This window comes from Pelophylax lessonae, assembly GCF_965119305.1.
Source record: "Pelophylax lessonae genome assembly, chromosome: 1".
In the NCBI taxonomy this organism is placed as follows: Eukaryota; Metazoa; Chordata; class Amphibia; order Anura; family Ranidae; genus Pelophylax; species Pelophylax lessonae.
Genome location: NC_138768.1, coordinates 616,322,513 through 616,340,706, shown reverse-complemented (window position 1 = coordinate 616,340,706; position 18,194 = coordinate 616,322,513). Strand labels below are relative to the sequence as shown.

Below are 18,194 nucleotides of genomic sequence, written 5' to 3'. Positions count from 1 at the left end.
ATTCATAGCACTGATTACTGTAGTAATGTCACTGGTGCTCCCAAAAATGTCAGTTAGGGGTCCGATCTGTCTGCCGCAACGTTGCAGTCGCGCAAAAAATCGCAGATTGCCGCCATTACTAGTAAAAAAACAAAACAAAAAAAATTACATAAATCTTTCCCGTAGTTAGTAGACGTAATCACTTTTGCGCAAACCAGTTTATTGCATTTTTTTTACCAAAAATATGTAGCAGAAAACAAATTGGCCTAAAATGTTAAAAAATTGCGATTTTTTTTTTTTTTTTTTTTTTTTTGGGGAATGTGCTATAGCAGAATGTGAAAAATATATATTTTTTTTTTTTTTCAAAATTGTCGCTCTTTTTTTTGTTTATAGCGCAAAAAAAAAAAAACGCACAGGTAATCAAATACCACCAAAAGAAAGCTCTATTTGTGGGGAAAAAAGGACATCAACTTTTTTTGGGTACAGCATCGCACAACCACGCAATTGTCCGTTAAAGTCACGCAGTGCCGAATTGCAAAATAGGGCCTGGTCATGAAGCAGGAAAATCTTCCGGTCCAGAAGTGGTTAAGCTTCAGTCTTAATGTGACACTTGTCGTTTTATCAGATATGAACTTGTCATAAGGGGGCAGATTTACTATACCTGGTGCACTCAGAATCTGGTGCAGGTGTTCATCGTATCCAATAGGCTTCTAACTTCAGCTTGTTCAATTAAGCTTTGACAATAAAACCTGGAAGATGATTGGTTTCTTTGCAAAGTTGCACCAGATTTTGCACTCTCCAGTTTTAGTAAATAGTCCTCACAGTGTCATCATACAGATGTGCGTGTGAAGCAGGAATGTTCTTCTGTATTTCTTACCATTGTTTGACTGGTTGTTCTGCGTCAGTGTTTAAAGCTAAATACACAGATAAAATACTTATACAGTATGGGAGCTGACAGAGATTTTACCAGCTGTGCCACAGAATACAGTGCTGCCTGGCAAGGCAGGGGACCAGAATTTTCTTTGCTACTTAACAGGTCTTGTCACTTCCCCCAACCTATGGCTGCTCTCATCTTCTAACAGCATGTCCCTTGCTTCTACATAAGCAATAAAGCACTAACTAATTGGGTCTTTGAGGTGACCTCTCCTCCCAGTTTGACCTTCCAGTTTGACCTCTGCAAGAGGCTGATACCACGTAAAATTTGGGTACTTAAAAAAAAAAAAAAAAAAAAAAGGACAACATTTAATGATGTTTTAATAAATGCAAAACTGCGTTCATTTGTGTATTTTAAATCTGCCTCGAGAGAATATTTTGTCTCTTTCAATAAAAAATAAGAGGCATCTGTTAGTGTACCCATGCCCTTGAAACAAAAGCAACCACAATTCTTCTTCCCAGTCTTGGCATTCCTTTTTTTTCCTAGGAATTATTTCTTTATCTTTAGATGAGATCCTTACTTGGCAGCAGATTTCTAATGCTTAGTTCTAAATGTAACCAAAATGAAAAAGATTTCTGGCTATAGTGCTCTACTATACTCTACTCTCTTGTCTCGTGCAAAAAAAGCAGTTACTGTTACTACTCATTGCAATGCTTTGATAAATGCAGCTTATGGTTTAATGGACCATTTCTGAGACTGTTTTTAACCTACATTATGGGTTCTACTGTTATTTACCTCCAGATCTTTAAACATAATAATTTAATGAATAAAACAAACATCTGCTAGTAAGCTTATCTTTTTATCGATAATGATTATTGTTTTTTAACATAGTACTGCTCTTTACCCTCAGTGCAATGTTCGCTTCCACGATGGACTGTGGGAACTCAAGGATCTGACTGTGACTGGGAGTTTTCACAATGGATAGACTCTAAGGTCCGTGAGCACTCGCATCAGTTATATTCACGGTGTGTGAAGTTTATAATGTAATAGCTGGATATTTTTATAAAATTCAGAAATTAGTCTAAGGCTGCATTCACATGTCAGCGTATGGATCGTGGGCAGAATCGCCGCGATTCCGCCCGTGATCCGGAGATTATTGCAAATCGCGGGACGCCTGTGCGTTGCCCGTGATTTGCAATGGCACCCCAAACGCTGAGCGATGTTGCCGCGATTTCCGCCTGCCGAATCGCGGTAACATCGCGCAAAAAAAAATCGTGGGACGCATTACGCCCAAAAAAGTACAAGAGCTTCTTTGGAGCGTATTGCGTCCCGCAATTTTTTTTGCGCGATGTTACCGCGATTCGGCAGGTGGAAATCGCGGCAACATCGCTCAGCGTTTGGGGTGCTATTGCAAATCACATGCAAAACGCTCAGGCGTCCCGCAATTTGCAATAATCTCCGGATCGCGGGTGGATTCGCAGCGATTCTGCCCGCGATCCATACGCTGACATGTGAATGCAGCCTAAGAGCCAGTTCACACTACTCTGACTTGGGACGCGACTTGTGTGCCCTCAAGTCGCCCCAAGTCTCTTGTCATTACAAATTCAACGAAAAAGAATGAGAGCCGTCTTAATATGCACTACTGAAGTCGCTCCAACTTCAGAAAAGGTTCCTGTACTACTTCAAGGCGACCTCTATCCGACTTGGGCACATAGACTTCAATGGGAGTCGCCTCTAAGTCGGATCCTTATCTATTTTCAAGTGACTGTGATCAGACTTTCCAGGAAGAAGAAAAAGATTACCCAGGCATTCCCCACAGACAAAGTCGCCTATCATTTAAGTCTCCTCAAAGTCTCTTCAAGTCTCTTCAAAGTCCCGCTAAAAAGTCGCTCCTTCATGGGGCAACTTTGAGTCGGAGTAGTGTGAACCGGCTCTAAATGTCCAATGTCCTTAAACAGACCTTAACCCGATAAAAATTCATAGATGAAGTGATTTTCTTTCCGCAACCACGGTTTGAAAGAAAATAATAAATAATCACAAGAAAAAACATGACATGCTAGTCAAAATCCTTATGAAGAATTGATGGATTTCATGGGTTGGTAAGTATGCATTTTTTTCCAGCAGCAAGTCAGCAGCCATAGCTTTCCTCTTCATGCATAAAAACGTTGTTCTAGTTTTTATTTTTTTTTTCTACACCAGAAACATAATTATTTTTTTGTAGAATTCTAGTTAATTGTTGACTGTACAGCTACAGAAAATGAAACCTTGGTATATGCATGCATTGTATAGTTTATATTCTTGTAAATGATTTTAGGTTAAAACCCCAACACAAGAAAAGTCAGACAGCATAACGCGTCCATTTTTTTTGAGACCAAGGCAATGCGTTTCTGTGGAGAGCCCAGGAGCACAGTTAACGGATGGGTCAGCTTTCCTTGAGAAGCACAGTAAGAAAATAGTCCAAATGCTAAACTGAAATGTATACATGACTGTCATAGATATTTCTGTGGTAGATGTGGGTCCTTTCTTGGGCAAGTAAACTGCTACCTGTACGGTGGTAGCTGTTTGCTTGTTTTGCCTAAATAAGCGGCAACTAAAGCTATCCATAAACATTACATCACTGTTATCTAGATTCTGCAATTTTTATGAGCTTCAGGTGACAATAAACAGTATACTGACCATGATTCTCTACACATTCTTTTGGTGGCTGCTGGTCCTTTTGCTGATTTATCATCTTCAAGGATTACAAAGTATTAACAGTTTACAATGATGCTCCAAAATGTAATATTTTGGTGCTGAGTGCTGATCTGTTGATAACATACTGTTTTAAAGAAAAGGCAATACAAAGTAACTAAAATTACCTTTTTTTTTTTTTTCTTTTTCTCCGCCGAAGATTATGTGAGCACTGAAAACCTATCAAATGTACAGACCCGGCTTCAGATGCAAGCACCAAAAGTAATTCAACCAGTACCTGTTGTTAGTCCCAGCTTAGATCTTATGGATGGTGGATATGATGTTTCTGAAATTCAGAAGCAAAACAGTTTCCTAATAAAGACTAACACTTACAGATCTAAGGAAACACAGTCTACCCTTGTAGAAGACAAAACTCAAGGTGGAGATTATCTTTTCAAATGCTTAAGCAAAGGCACCACACTACTAGGAGCACCTAAAAGTTTTCCTGAGCCATTAAGTAACCAGCCAAGCAAATGGTTAAAGTATAAGGATGTTTCTTTAGAAAATTCACAAAACGATAACTATGAAGAGAACACTGAATTCTGTGCACAAAGTGTCTTTAGACACCCTGACAAAATGGAGGAGATTCTGAATGATGATACAGAATTGGCCAAGGAACATCAGAATGGTCTGTTGAAGCAGAGACCTGGCTGCCAGAATCCTGCTGTTTCAAGAGTTGAGCTGATCACAAACGTTCTTACTCCAGCTAATGGTTCTGTGCCTCATATGAGGAGAAAAAACTTGTATTTCCACGACACAGGAGATAAGCAGGTCTGTACTTGAATGTATAAGATATGTATTTAAAAAAGTAATGTTAGGATGGAGAAATAATGTATAGGATTTCCAAAGACCTTACAAAATTAACTTTCTTTAGCCTTCCCTTTTTTTTTTTTTCCTTTACATATAGATTTGTTTTTTTTTCATTTTAGCATGTGGCTTTACCTGTATTATCAAACGTGTGGCTGTTCCAGAAGAGGTAGAATTGAGCATATTACAAATAATGCAAAATAGGTGTTTAAGTGGGCAGTAAGTATAGGAGAGAAGTGTAAAGGCTAATCATAGTAGGGAGTAGGTGCAGGAGAGGAGTTTGGGAATTATTATGGCAAATGTGTGGGAGATAAGTGCAGAGGGTATTATAGCAGCCAGGATGTGTAGGACAGGAGTTTGGAAAGGAAGGTAATGCTTAAGAGGCCAGTTTGTGAAGAATAGGAGTGGAGAGGATATCAGGGAATGCAGTATGTACAGAAGAGGAGCACACAAGATTTGATGGTAGGAATTTTTGCAGGTCAGGAGTGTGGAGGGTATAACATGGGACAGTTTGTGCATGAGCGAAGTGAAGGGGGTATGATGGTGGGCAGTATGTGCAGGATAGAATTGGAAGAAGCATTACATCTGCTAGTATTTGCAGGAGAAAATTTCCAGGGGATAAGACTGGCCATACAATATACAATCTTCTCGTACAATTTTCCTTTAGGTTTACCAAAACCATATAGTATGAGGCCAAACCTAAACACTTTCATTTTGTATGCAATCAGGCAGGCTTTTTCACTAAATAGTTGAAGGTAAATCTAAAGGACATAAAGCCACACTCAGGTTTACCCCAGAAGCACACTCCCTTTCCCTGCCATCCTCGCCGTCCTATCCATCGTCCTCTCTCCCCGCTCTGTGCTCGGCAAATGCCGGCACTTGCCTTCCGGTTCCCTTTCCTGTGAGCGTTGCAACGCAGAGGGGTGGAACCGGCGTAAAATTCTGATGTCTCTTTCTGGCACATAGCTCCGTTGGAAATTCTGAAGAATCATTTGATATACAGTGCCTTGCGAAAGTATTCAGCCCCCTTGAACTTTGCGAACTTTTGCCACATTTCAGGCTTCAAACATAAAGATATAAAACTGTAATTTATGTGAAGAATCAACAACAAGTGGGACACAATCATGGAGTGAAACGAAATTTATTGGATATTTTAAACTTTGTTAACAAATAAAAAACTGAAAAATTGGGCGTGCAAAATTATTCAGCCCCTTTACTTTCAGTGCAGCAAACTCTCTGCAGAAGTTCAGTGAGGATCTCTGAATGATCCAATGTTGACCTAAATGGCTAATGATAATAAATAGAATCGACGTAGTGGTGGGCTTGAGCACGATATGGCCATATGGTGGGACTAAATCCCCATTTTTATTTATGGATTGTCTCCATATTTGATAGTCATTTCTTTTGCATGTGTGCGCTATTCTTTTTTAATATACATGTCGCTTGGTTCATAGCTGCACCGGCTTTAGATATACATGTTCAGGGTTTTCTCCCCCAGTTTTTTGCTTGTTTAATAAATAGAATCCACCTGTGTGTAATCAAGTCTCCGTATAAATGCACCTGCACTGTGATAGTCTCAGAGGTCCGTTTAAAGCGTAGAGAGCATCATGAAGAACAAGGAACACACCAGGCAGGTCCGAGATACTGTTGTGTAGAAGTTTAAAGCCGGATGTGGATACAAAGAGATTTCCCAAGCTTTAAACATCCCAAGGAGCACTGTGCAAGCGATAATATTGAAATGGAAGGAGTATCAGACCACTGCAAATCTACGAAGACCTGGCCGTCCCTCTAAACTTTCAGCTCATACAAGGAGAAGACTGATAAGAGATGCAGCCAAGAGGCCTATGATCACTCTGGATGAACTGCAGAGATCTACAGCTGAGGTGGGAGACTCTGTCCATAGGAAAACAATCAGTTGTATACTGCACAAATCTGGCCTTTACGGAAAAGTGGCAAGGAGAAAACCATTTCTTAAAGATATCCATAAAAAGTGTTGTTTAAAGTTTGCCACAAGCCACCTGGGAGACACACCAAACATGTGGAAGAAGGTGCTCTGGTCAGATGAAACCAAAATCGAACTTTTTGGCAACAATGCAAAACGTTATGTTTGGCGTAAAAGCAACACCGCTCATCACCCTGAACACACCATCCCCCACTGTCAAACATGGTGGTGGCAGCATCATGGTTTGGGCCTGCTTTTCTTCAGCAGGGATAGGGATGATGGCTAAAATTGATGGGAAGATGGATGGAGCCAAATACAGGACCATTCTGGAAGAAAACCTGTTGGAGTCTGCAAAATACCTGAGACTGGGATGGAGATTTATCTTCCAACAAGACAATGATCCAAAACATAAAGCAAAATCTACAATGGAATGGTTCACAAATAAACCTATCCAGGTGTTAGAATGGCCAAGTCAAAGTCCAGACCTGAATCCAATCGAGAATCTGTGGAAAGAACTGAAAACTGCTGTTCACAAACGCTCTCCATCCAACCTCACTGAGCTCGAGCTGTTTTGTAAGGAGGAATGGGCAAAAATTTCAGTCTCTCGATGTGCAAAACTGATAGATACATACCCCAAGTGACTTACAGCTGTAATCGCAGCAAAAGGTGGCGCTACAAAGTATTAACTTAAGGGGGCTGAATAATTTTGCACGCCCAATTTTTCAGTTTTTTATTTGTTAAAAAAGTTTGAAATATCCAATAAATGTCGTTCCACTTCATGATTGTGTCCCATTTGTTGTTGATTCTTCACAAAAAATTACAGTTTTATATCTTTATGTTTGAAGCCTGAAATGTGGCAAAAGGTCGCAAAGTTCAAGGGGACCGAATACTTTCGCAAGGCACTGTACTTCCCAAATTCCACAAGCTATGTGCCAGAAAGAGACATCAGAATCGTCGCTGTCGTCACTTTCCGTACCTGATGATAGGCTTTCCCACGAATCGCTATCGCTCAGTTCTTCAAGTAACTCAGTTTCACTGTCACTGTTTTCTAGTTCGTCTAAAAGCGCTTTTGCTTAAAAAGAATGCTTTTTGGACGCTATGGTCATTCTTAATTTTCCAGGCACAAAGAACTGGAAAAGCACAGGCAGGGCATTGGGAAAACCACCAGGTGCAATCCTGTGGTGAAATGGCATGATATAGTGTAATCCGTTAGGATCACAATTTTATATCATGTCAATTAGTGTATTTACATTTTTGAATTTGCCGCCAGTTCCGCCCCCCCCTGCGTCGCAACACTCGCAGGGAAGGGAACCGAAAGACAGGTGCCGGCATCGGCCGAGCACACAGCGGGAGGACGGCAGGGGATCGCAGGGGAAGGTGAGTTGTAAAATCTAAAACGGATTTCCATGCAAAACAATGTACCGCTTTTAGCACAGAAATCCTGACATAATCAGACCGCGAGGGAGGTTAAGGGATAAAATAACCCTCAATGTTATGCTGCTGCCTAAAAGAGGATTAAACACTGGCAAACAAAAAACTGTAGATCCAGGATAACACCTGCTACTACCGGCATACCTCAGTTTTTGACAGTGTCCTAGGATATTTTTTTCTTCAGCTCTCTTGCATGACTACTGGAGATTTTTTTCTTTTTTTGCAATTGCAGCTGTACAATGTGGCGGTCCTCATCCTCGCTTTTGGAGTACTGCATCCAGACTTCACTAGACTAGATGTTGCGGAGATAGCTTAGAAGTGTCCTTAAGGCACTGGGTTCCAGCCCTTTCTGGATCGGTTTTATTAGAAAGTAACTGTGGAGCTCTCTCCTGGCCCTGAGCCATTGGCGTTGCCTCAGCACTTGCCCCATCTCAGAAGGCTCACTTTGTGTAACACTGGGAGCTACCTCATTTTCACAAGGTGTCTCACTCTGCTTTTTCTGCTGGTTTCATCATTGAATGCGTTAACACTGAGCTCTGACATGATCCTCTGAGTAAAGTGTCATGTGCATGTGCTCTGTGCTCTCCTTCCTGCCATCCAGCATCAAGAAAGCATCTTCCTGCCACTTCTCCTGTTGTAAAGAGCTACGTAGAATCTCGATCCCCGGTCTTCCTGCTGCACATCTACAGTATAGTGACTTTGGCCATTCCACCCTCAATTACTGTCCAGGTTTCTTGAGTACTTAAGGCCTTGTCTCTTACCCTAAACGTGTGTTTTTTAACTGCTACATGACAACATGTCCATTTCTAAACATGGAGGTGGGCAGGTGCGTGCCCTGAGCTCACTTCTACCAAACCACGTCTGACTGGTTAAAATTCCTTAAGTTTGGATTCACAACTTTGGGTTGCGTTAACTTGCTTGTTGACATGCATTATTTTACGCATTAATGAGCTGCCTTGTACACTGGAAAAGGTGTATGGTTCCAAGAATGAATTGCACCACAGCACTCCAATAGGTAACCTGTGCGTTTTTTATTTGTAGTCTCGTAGCCCAAAAATGTGAATCCACCCTAAAAGCGATCAAGTGAAAAAAGGTTGATCCCTTAAATGCGTAGAGCAGCTAGCTGTAGCAATTCATTTTAGCTGTGACAGTTTGCTGGAAATTTCCCATTTGATCTTTCATGTGCAACATGTCAGTACCTATCCTTGGGTCACTTTGGCTAAAATGCTGGACTTCAAAACCTTTGCTCAAGAAGTTTTTGATCCACATGGCCTTTGGGGGACTTTCGTCAAACCAGCTCTTGATACTATTTTCAAGGACAGTAGGACACTACTGGAGGCAAAAGCACCTATCTTCCTTAGTGGAAGAAGAAAAAGATACAGACTGTGAAATCTTCTCCCTCTCTGACTATTCTAAGGATGCACTGAAATGAAAATTCTGGGCCAAAACCGAAAATGCAGGATGCCCTTTGCCGAAAACCGAAAATGACTTTTTTCACCCAAATGATTTTAAAATAGATAGAACAGGGGCATACGCCACAAACAGGCAGCGACGTACACCTGTAGCTGCCACCCTGTCGCAGTATATGTACTGTGATGGGTTAGCAAGTGGTTAATTTAATTAAAATAGTGAAATAACACTCACGCCAAGAAAGGTGAAAAAAAGAAAGTGTGTGTGTAAAGCTGTATATATATATATATATATATATATATATATATATATATATATATATATGAAGGACTGCTGCTGTAGACAACCCGCAGGGGTGTGCAGTGAAAATAAATGTAATACAGATATTACCAACAGCGCATGTCTCGAAAAAAATAATAAAGTATCTGTGGTGGGTGGTGTATTGGGTCAAGACAATTGATACCAAGATATGTTGCATATAAAAATACTATTGCTCATATAAATCGTACTTGATAGCCTATCAGCTACCTGTCCCTGTTACCTAAAGTGTATATAACATTGCAACATACATATAAAGTGCTTAAACAGTGCATAAAATTAGTGCATTATTGTGCAACCAATACCAAGATTATCATGTGATATTATTAACAGCAATATTTGAATATTAGAAATAAATATTTGTGTTTTTATAAATGTCTGTAAAAAAACTTCTTAGTTTCCTTGAAATTCATAGAAGAAAATGGTGAAGAATGGTGATAAGTGTCCAAAGATTCCAAGCAATAAATACAGTATTAATGTCCAATAAAAAACGGTCAGATGAGAATTTCCAATAGTGCAGTAGTGGTGTTACCCTCCGTGCTTTTGCAATATAGTGTAGGCAATTCAAATTCACTGTAAGGTGTTGAACCCCAATACCTTACGGCAAGTGGGTCAGTAGAGTTTAGTAATAGATGTCCAGCGGGGTCCCATCCGTCCGCGTCCAGGTGGTCCTGGGTTTCTCCATCCAGCCAATCAGTGGCCTCCCCTCTACCTGTGCACCCAGATAACGTTGTCTGTGCACAGTGCCGTGTATGAGGAGACGGACGTGTCTGCAGTGTACAATTCTCCAATGTACTCTGAGGACCCAATAGACCACTCACCACAGATACTTTATTATTATTTTTTTTGAGACATGCACTGTTGGTAATATCTGGTTAATTTAATTACCAATGGTATTTGTATTATGCAGCATGAGGGGGTTAATGTATTGCTACTGCTGGTCACTGATGCATTAGTGACTGACCAGTGGCAGTTAATTAACCCCTTTGTGCTGCATTAATTAACACTGGTTGCACTGACACTGGTTGCACTAATGCAGCACAAAGGGGTTAATTAACTGCCACTGGTCGGTCACTAATGCATCAGTGACCAGCAGTGGCAATACATTAACCCCCTCATGCTGCATAATACAAATACCATTGGTAACCTCGCCTCAGCCCCCCCCCCCCTGTCGGCACCTCCATGTCACAGGCAAACTCTCCGCTCCTCCTGTGTCCTTCCTTTCAAAAGTCCCGGGAAGGGAAAGGAAGTGAAGGGCTCACATAGTTATAGCTATTAGCGGTCGCTCGCCCGCCCGCCCAGTGTGTTAGTTCATTCATGCACATAGTCGTTGTAGTAACCGGGAGGCGGGACTTTTGAAACCTGCACTGCGCCCACGGCGGCCATCATTAATTTCGGCATCTTTATCCCATTTTCGGCCGAAATGGAATAAGCCCATTTTCTGGCCAAAAATGTTGGTTGCCGAAATTTTGGTGCACCACTAGACTATTCCCTTTTGTTTCTCCACTCCCTCAGGTTCCATGTTGTGACCCTCCCAGCTTGGCTCCCCATTCACCCACAAGGTCTAGCAAATCATTAGATAAACCTCCAGGTTCAATGACAAACTGGACCGGTTTGTATCCAGGAACAGGGATTTTCTTTTGGATGGAAGGCATTCCTGGAAATACTCATTGCTTCAGGACTGGTCTAGGCGAATGTGGTCCGCCAGCCTGGTAAGACTCCTGACATACGCTCTGTGGGCACGGCCAGATTGTTAGGATCTTTTGTCCCAAGGGTCCATTTGCCACCCGACTTCTCATTAGCTGGCTTTTAAGGAATGGCTGTTGAAGCCCAGGTTCTGAGGGATAGGCCAATTCTGTGTTGACTATGATGCCCAAACCTAAGTAGTCTACTTCCTGCAAAGACTATTGTACTTCACTTGGTTTGAGTCTCGGGGTTTCCATCCCAGGAGTTTCTGCGTAGGATAAAACTTCTTCCTTTACATTAGTCCGGACCCGCATTCTGCTCTCAACACTATCAAGGGTCAAGTTTTTGCCCTTTCTATTGTGTTTCAGGGACCATTGGCCTCTCATTCCTTACTTAAGTGCTTTGTACAGGGGTTTTCCTTGTAGCTCCCCCCCCCGATTTATTCCCCAGTGACTGTGGGATCTGAATCTGGTTCTTTCTGCACTTTAGAAACTGCCTTTGAACCTATTAGAGGCATTTCTCTCTATCGGCAATCAATTTAAAGTCCAAAATGTATGTATAAGTCCCCAATCATGTTCTTAGAAAAAGTATTAGAAAAGCTTCCTGAGGGCGCACTTTGTGTGAAATGCATTGCGCCTGAGCTGCTGACATCACTTACGGTCCTGTCTCCAATGCCTCATTCCCTTTTTCCCAGAATGCACACCGGCTCAGTGACCACAAGCGGTGGTGCAAGGGAGAGGTCTGTTTGTGTTGGTGCCCTTCTTTGGCACCTAACCTTATGAGTATATATAGTTTGTTTTTTAATATCTATTAATTTTAATAAAATCTACTACACTATCAGTACTCTCTGGGTTTTTGGCTGATCCATTTTTGGTGAATGGGAATTGACAGTGGCATCCTTGAGCAGATTGACCCCAGTTATCCCACATACAGGATCCGATATTTCATGCACAGGATTTGATTTATTTTGCTTGTCGGCTGCTTTGTTGGCTGCTGGAATCTGATGAGTGAGGAATTTATTTGCATGTGGTGGAGCACATAGCTTTCTAAGAAGATTCTGTCACCTAATACTTTTATAAAGAACATGGTGACTGGGAACTTGTTTTAATTGTGGGCAGCATTTTCCTATGTGATTTTAGACTTTTATTGTTTTCTATGTTTTATAAACGCTTACAGGGCTTCTTAAAGGGCTAGTGCCTACTTTCAATTTTTTTTACAAATATAGAGTATTGCTTACATTTAAATGGGCAGTTGCCTTGGCATTGCAGTATATATTTGTGGGTTGGCGCCCTCTCAATTTTTTTAGATTCCTTCCTATCCTCTTACCCACTATGTGTTTTTTCTTGTAGTCATCACTTCTGCAAGGCCGATATCTGTGATGGTAGCCTTATCTTGCAAATAACTCTTTTTGGACTTGCATAAGAACAAGGTGATGTTAGGACCAAGGCTTCCTTCTTAAAGTAGTTTTTGCCTTTCACCTCAACCAGCATGTTGTGTTTAGTTCAGATTTGCTTCATCATAAGTACATCTCCCTCTATTCCTTGTTGTGACATTGGCTGTCTAAGTCTCTCAGTTACTGCTTCTTTCGGGAACAGCTGATTCCTTTTTTGTCATCCCGGATGGATCCCGGAACAGTGCCCTGGCTTCGCATTCAACTATGTGGCTTAGATGCATCATTATTTAAGTTTATGGTCTTAAGGGTCAACTTTTACCCTTCTACATTTGTGAGAGCCTATTTGGCTTTTTGGCATCAAGCAACTGTTTCCCAGATTTGCAAGGTTGTCGTCACCTAGTTTTCTGTTCACACATTCTCCTGGAAGGGGCTCTGCAGGCAATTCCTAGTTCTCTGTTATTTATCTAAGTATTCTTTGTTTTGTTGTCTATACTTCAATTTTACTGCTTTAGGACATGCGAAGGGGAAAGACTTCCTATTTTCCTCAGTCCATGAGAGAGAAAATAAAAGTATTTTAATCGCTGTAAAATACTTTTATTGGAGGGGTATTAAGGGGCACAGGTCCTACTCTTTTGTGTTTTATGATCATGCTCTCGATACTGCTTTGCTACAAATCTGAGGCATGCTAGTATTAGTATACTGAGCTGGTCTGCAGACTTTTTTTTGTTTGGCAGTGGCCAATCTTCCTGTAGGCAGTAGTATAAACCTGAAGGTCAAAGATCTTCTCTGTGTATCAATGGACTCCAAGGAGTTAAAAACGTATATTTCCCTGCTCAACATCCTAAGTGCAGTGCTCATCATGTTCCCGTTGCACTGGTCCCAGATTCGCCTTCTTGTCAGAACCTGGGGTCTCCACTGCTGTTCATCCTGCAGCTACACTCAGAAGAGGGGTAGCAATGGGATGACTAGCATCAGAGGTACTTTGAGAAGAAGGTGACCATGGGACAGGTTCTGGAGCCCAAGACCAGTGCAGTAGGAACATGAGTTTGCAGCCCTGACATGGCAGAGAAAGCCAGCTACTCCAACATGCACAGCTTTGGCACCTCTGGTCCTGTTTGGATCAGAAAAGGCTTTCTTGCTCTTTAAAGCGGAGTTCCACCCATTTTTAATAGGTTGGAATTAGAGCTGCACGATTAATCGTATGAAAATCGCGATCTCGATTCACCCCTCCTGACGATCTAACCCTGACTTATGCTCGATTCTTTGCATAGCTGCATAGCAGAGAGAACAGCTGTGGAAAAAAAAAAAAAAAGCCTCCCGGCAAAAGCTATCAGCATTAAGTCTCCCGGTAACTATAAACAAAAATGATTACATTGTATCTTTTTCTTCCCTCTGCCAGGGAGAAAGGAAGTTTAACCTCTTAAAGACTGGATCTTTTTCTGACATTTGTTGCTTGCAAGTTAAAATCAGTTTTTTTTTGCTAGAAAAGTACTTAGAACCCCCAAACATTTTATATATTTTTTTTAGCAGAGACCCTACAGAATAAAATGGCGATTGTTGTAATATTTTATGTCACACTGTATTTGCGCAGCAGTCTTTCAAACGCAATTAATAGACTTTAATGAATAAAAAAAAAAAACGTAACAGTAAAGTTATCCCAATTTTTTTTTGTTACACAGAGAATCGTGAGAGAATCGTGATCTTTATTCCAAGCTAAAAAATCGTGATTCTCATTTTGGCCAGAATCGTGCAGCTCTAGTTGGAATACATAGCTGTATGTAATCCCCTTTAAAACTGCTTTTTACCAATGGAAACTTTTTTTTTTTGCCAGTAAGTACCTTAATTTCGGCTTTATTCCTCCTCTCCTCACTTCCTGGTCCGATCGGCGATGACGTCATTCGGCGATCCGTAGTGTCTGCTGGGATGTATTAAATTCCAGAAATCTCGCAGTAGCTGTATCTGTACTGAGCCGTGCCTGCCCCGCCTCCGCCCCGCCTCCTCTCATTGAGTTGCATTGTATGAATGTATTAAGGCCGTTCTTTGCCCCGCCTTCGCCCCGCCTCCTCTTACAACTCAATGAGAGGAGGCGGGGCAGAGAACAGCCTTAATACATTCATACAATGCAACTCAATGAGAGGAGGCGGGGCGGAGGCGGGGCAGGCACGGCTCAGTACAGATACACCTACTGCGAGATTTCTGGAATAGAATACATCCCAGAAGACACTGCGGATCGCCGAATGACGTCATCGCCGATCGGACCAGGAAGTGAGGAGAGGAGGAATAAAGCCGAAATTAAGGTATTTACTAGCAAAAAAAAAAAAAAAAAAGTTTCCATTGGTAAAAGCCATTTTAAAGGGGATTACATAGATCTAAAGTTCCAAAAATGGGTGGAACTCCACTTTAACTTACAACTCGCATTCAGTAAAACTGATGCATTGGGTAATGAGGGGTTCAGAGGGGAAATTAAATCTTGGTACTAACAGAGGTCACCTGGATGGCTGGTGTAGGAATTTATTTGTTGAGCCCCCTACTGCTCTGCATGTTTTATGAATTAGTGCATGTATAAATTCTATATAACTTCTGCCCTTTATTGTTTAAGTAGTCTTATTGTACTTTATAGAGCTTCTGGCAATTAGACACATTTTTATCTGCTTACTTGGATTTTCTTTCATATAATTTTAGATCTCACTCTCCTGTGATCTTGCATTTCCACCCAAATACATTGTTCTGTCTGCTTTAGTTCCTAAAAGAAAAGTAAACATTCCAGCCGTGTTCCAGTCTTCAGCCCATTATAAGCAAGTCTTCGGTGCATCACTTGCAGGTATAAGAAATATCTTCAATGCAATATACAAACCTTAAAGCTGATCTCCACACAGCTATGAAAGACACAAATTAAGTGTTCTGTTATCAATAATGTATTATTAACGCTTTTGTTGAGAGAACATTTTTTGTTAAAATGCATATTTTAGGCATAAGGGTTGGTTCACACTGGTGCGATACGGGAACCTTGCGAATCCACTGCGGGTTCCCGCATTGCACCCGACTCGCAGGCAGTTCACACTGCCATATGCAAACTTCTGGGAGTGTCAATACAAAGTTAATGACACCCCCAGATCAGTTCACATATCGCAGTGCGAACTGTCAATTGGGACAGGAATCCGATTGCATGGGTGTGAACACATATACGATCCGATTCTGGTGCAGACCGAAAAAGGGTTCTGCAAGACTTTGGTCCGAATGCGATGCAAATTCAACCATACAATCTGTATGGCTGGATTTGCATCGCAAAGACATCGCATCTGATTTGCATAGCAGCTTACATCGCACCAGTGTGAACCGGCCATAAAGGTTGGTTAACCTTCAAACATTATACAGTACTGTGCAAAAGTTTGTCTGTGTGAAAACATGCTGTTAAGGAGGAATGCTTTCAGAAATAGTAGTGTTAATAGCCTATTTTTATCAGTTAACATGATGAGTATAAAAAAGTAATTGAACGGAAGAGAAATCCAAATCCAATCAATATTTGGTGTGACCACCCTTTGCCTTTAAAACATCATCGAGTCTTCTAGGTACACTTGCACACAGTTTTTGAAGGAACTCGGCAGGTAGGTTGTTCCAAGCATCTTGGAGAACTAACCACAGATTTTCAGTGGATGTAGGCTGCCACAAATCCTGGTGTCTTTGTCTGATCCCAGACAGACTCAAGGATGTTGAGATCAGGGCTCTGTGGGGGCCAAATCATCACTTCCTGGACTCTTTGTTTTGCTTTACTCTGAAGATAGTTCCTAATGACATTGTCTGTATGTTTGGGGTCATTGTCCTGCTGCAGAATAAATTTGGGGACAATCACACGCCTCCATGATGGTATGGCATGATGGATAAGTATCTTTCTGTATTTGTCAGTAGAAAAGGGCTAATCACAGGCAGGAAGACATTTCCCAGTCCGCAGCTGCACAGATTGGGAAATGTCTCACTGCCTGTGATTAGCCGTGTGCAGTGTCTGCTTCCTGTCGGGAACTAGCAGGTAGGATCCCGAACGCGCCTGAGCCCATCTCTATTTCTCAGCATTGAGGACACCATTGATCCTGACAAAATCTCCAACTCCATTTGCAGAAATGCAGCCCCAAATTTGCAGGGAACCTCCACAATGCTTCACTGTTGCCTGCAGGCACTCATTATAATTCTGCTCTCTAGCTCTTGCTACAGCCAAGTATTTCACATTCGGACTCAGCCCAGAGCACCTGCTTACATTATTTTGCACCCCAGTTCCTATGTTTTCATGCATAGTTGAGTCACTTAGCCTTGTTTCCACATCAGAGGTATGGCTTTTTGGCTGCAATTCTTCCATGAAGACCACTTCTGTACAGATTTCACCAAACAGTAGATGGGCGTAACCGAGTTCTGCTAGTTTCCACCGTTGTCGAAGGGTAGCAGATGATGTGTCTCATTTGCTGAACTTGGTCAACCACTGCATCTACAATCCTGTACAGCGCCTGTTTGTTTCTTTGGGCTTCTTCAAACGAGCTTGAATAACACATCTTTGAACTCCAGTCTGCTTTGAAATCTTTGCCTGGGAGAGACGTTCCTGATGCATACTAGCTCATAATGCCTTTACTATGCAGGTAAGAAAAAATAACAAAAAAAAAACCCAATTTACTTCCTCTTTAAGCAGGATACTATGGTCTGTTATCTGGGTGAGTTTCAAGACAGCAGACATGTTAGTATACTAAGAGCTACAGTAAATAAAGTGTGGATGTATTATTTTGAGAACTATCGCAGATAAAAAATATGAGGTTAGCAAACTTAACTTTGTGTGATGTTATACATTCATGTTTTTTTTTAAGAACTTTCAGAAACAGATTAAATCACTTACTGAGCATGCAGCTTCTTCATCTTTAACCACTTAAGGACCGGAAGGGGGGCCACTAGCAATGACTCGGCCATTCCACTTCCTTTTTGAACGGCATGGAGCAGGCTGCCTGGCGCTTTTGGCTCTCCCTGTATGTGGTGGGGTGAGTCTCTGGTGGTATATGCGATCCCTCCTCCTGCTGTAGCAGTGCTCTGAGACCTGTAGTGCCACAATTAAAGTGGTGGTGCAAATAACAGCGGTTTTGTGCAGGGGTCTGCGTCCACGCACTTGGAGTGTTTTGATAGTGAGGATGAGTCCTCTTCCACATCCTCTGCAAAAAGAAAAGGCGCTTGTGGAGGCACTGATTCTATCAGTGTGGAAAATTCTAAAAATAGAAGACACAGCTGGTGCAGCATTGGCTGCGCTGGTGCAGTTCAGTACCTGTAGACCGTCCAAGGCGATTAAGGTTTTTCCTTTTCCTGCCTATTTTGACGTGATAGTCACTAGTCCGTGGGGTTCCCCGAAACACATGGTTGGGATACCTAAGAGTTTCGCTAGGAGGTATCCCTTTAGGAGTCCCTCCTAAAGAAACTGACCGTTCTGCCGGTGGTGGATTCGCAGGTTTCCAGGCGGAATAAGGCCACTCTGCTACCGGTGGAGGACACTCTGTCTTTTAAAGACCCTGCAGACAGGAAGGCTGATGCCCTGGTCTGCCATCTTTTCACTGTGACAGGTTCAATTTTCAGACTGGTGTTTGCCAGTACCTTGGTCTCTC

The 18,194-nt window shown here is 41.8% G+C and overlaps 1 protein-coding gene across 1 annotated transcript in view; it reads left to right on the top strand.

The window, feature by feature from the left end:
* ZGRF1 (zinc finger GRF-type containing 1) overlaps positions 1-18,194 on the top strand; it is a 212,633-nt gene that overhangs the window by 49,363 nt on the left and 145,076 nt on the right. The window contains exons 9-12 of the mRNA XM_082254282.1: positions 1,764-1,846; positions 3,168-3,297; positions 3,744-4,354; positions 15,253-15,391. Of these exons, the coding sequence (XP_082110408.1) occupies positions 1,764-1,846; positions 3,168-3,297; positions 3,744-4,354; positions 15,253-15,391 (963 nt within the window). The remainder of the gene's footprint in view (positions 1-1,763; positions 1,847-3,167; positions 3,298-3,743; positions 4,355-15,252; positions 15,392-18,194) is intronic.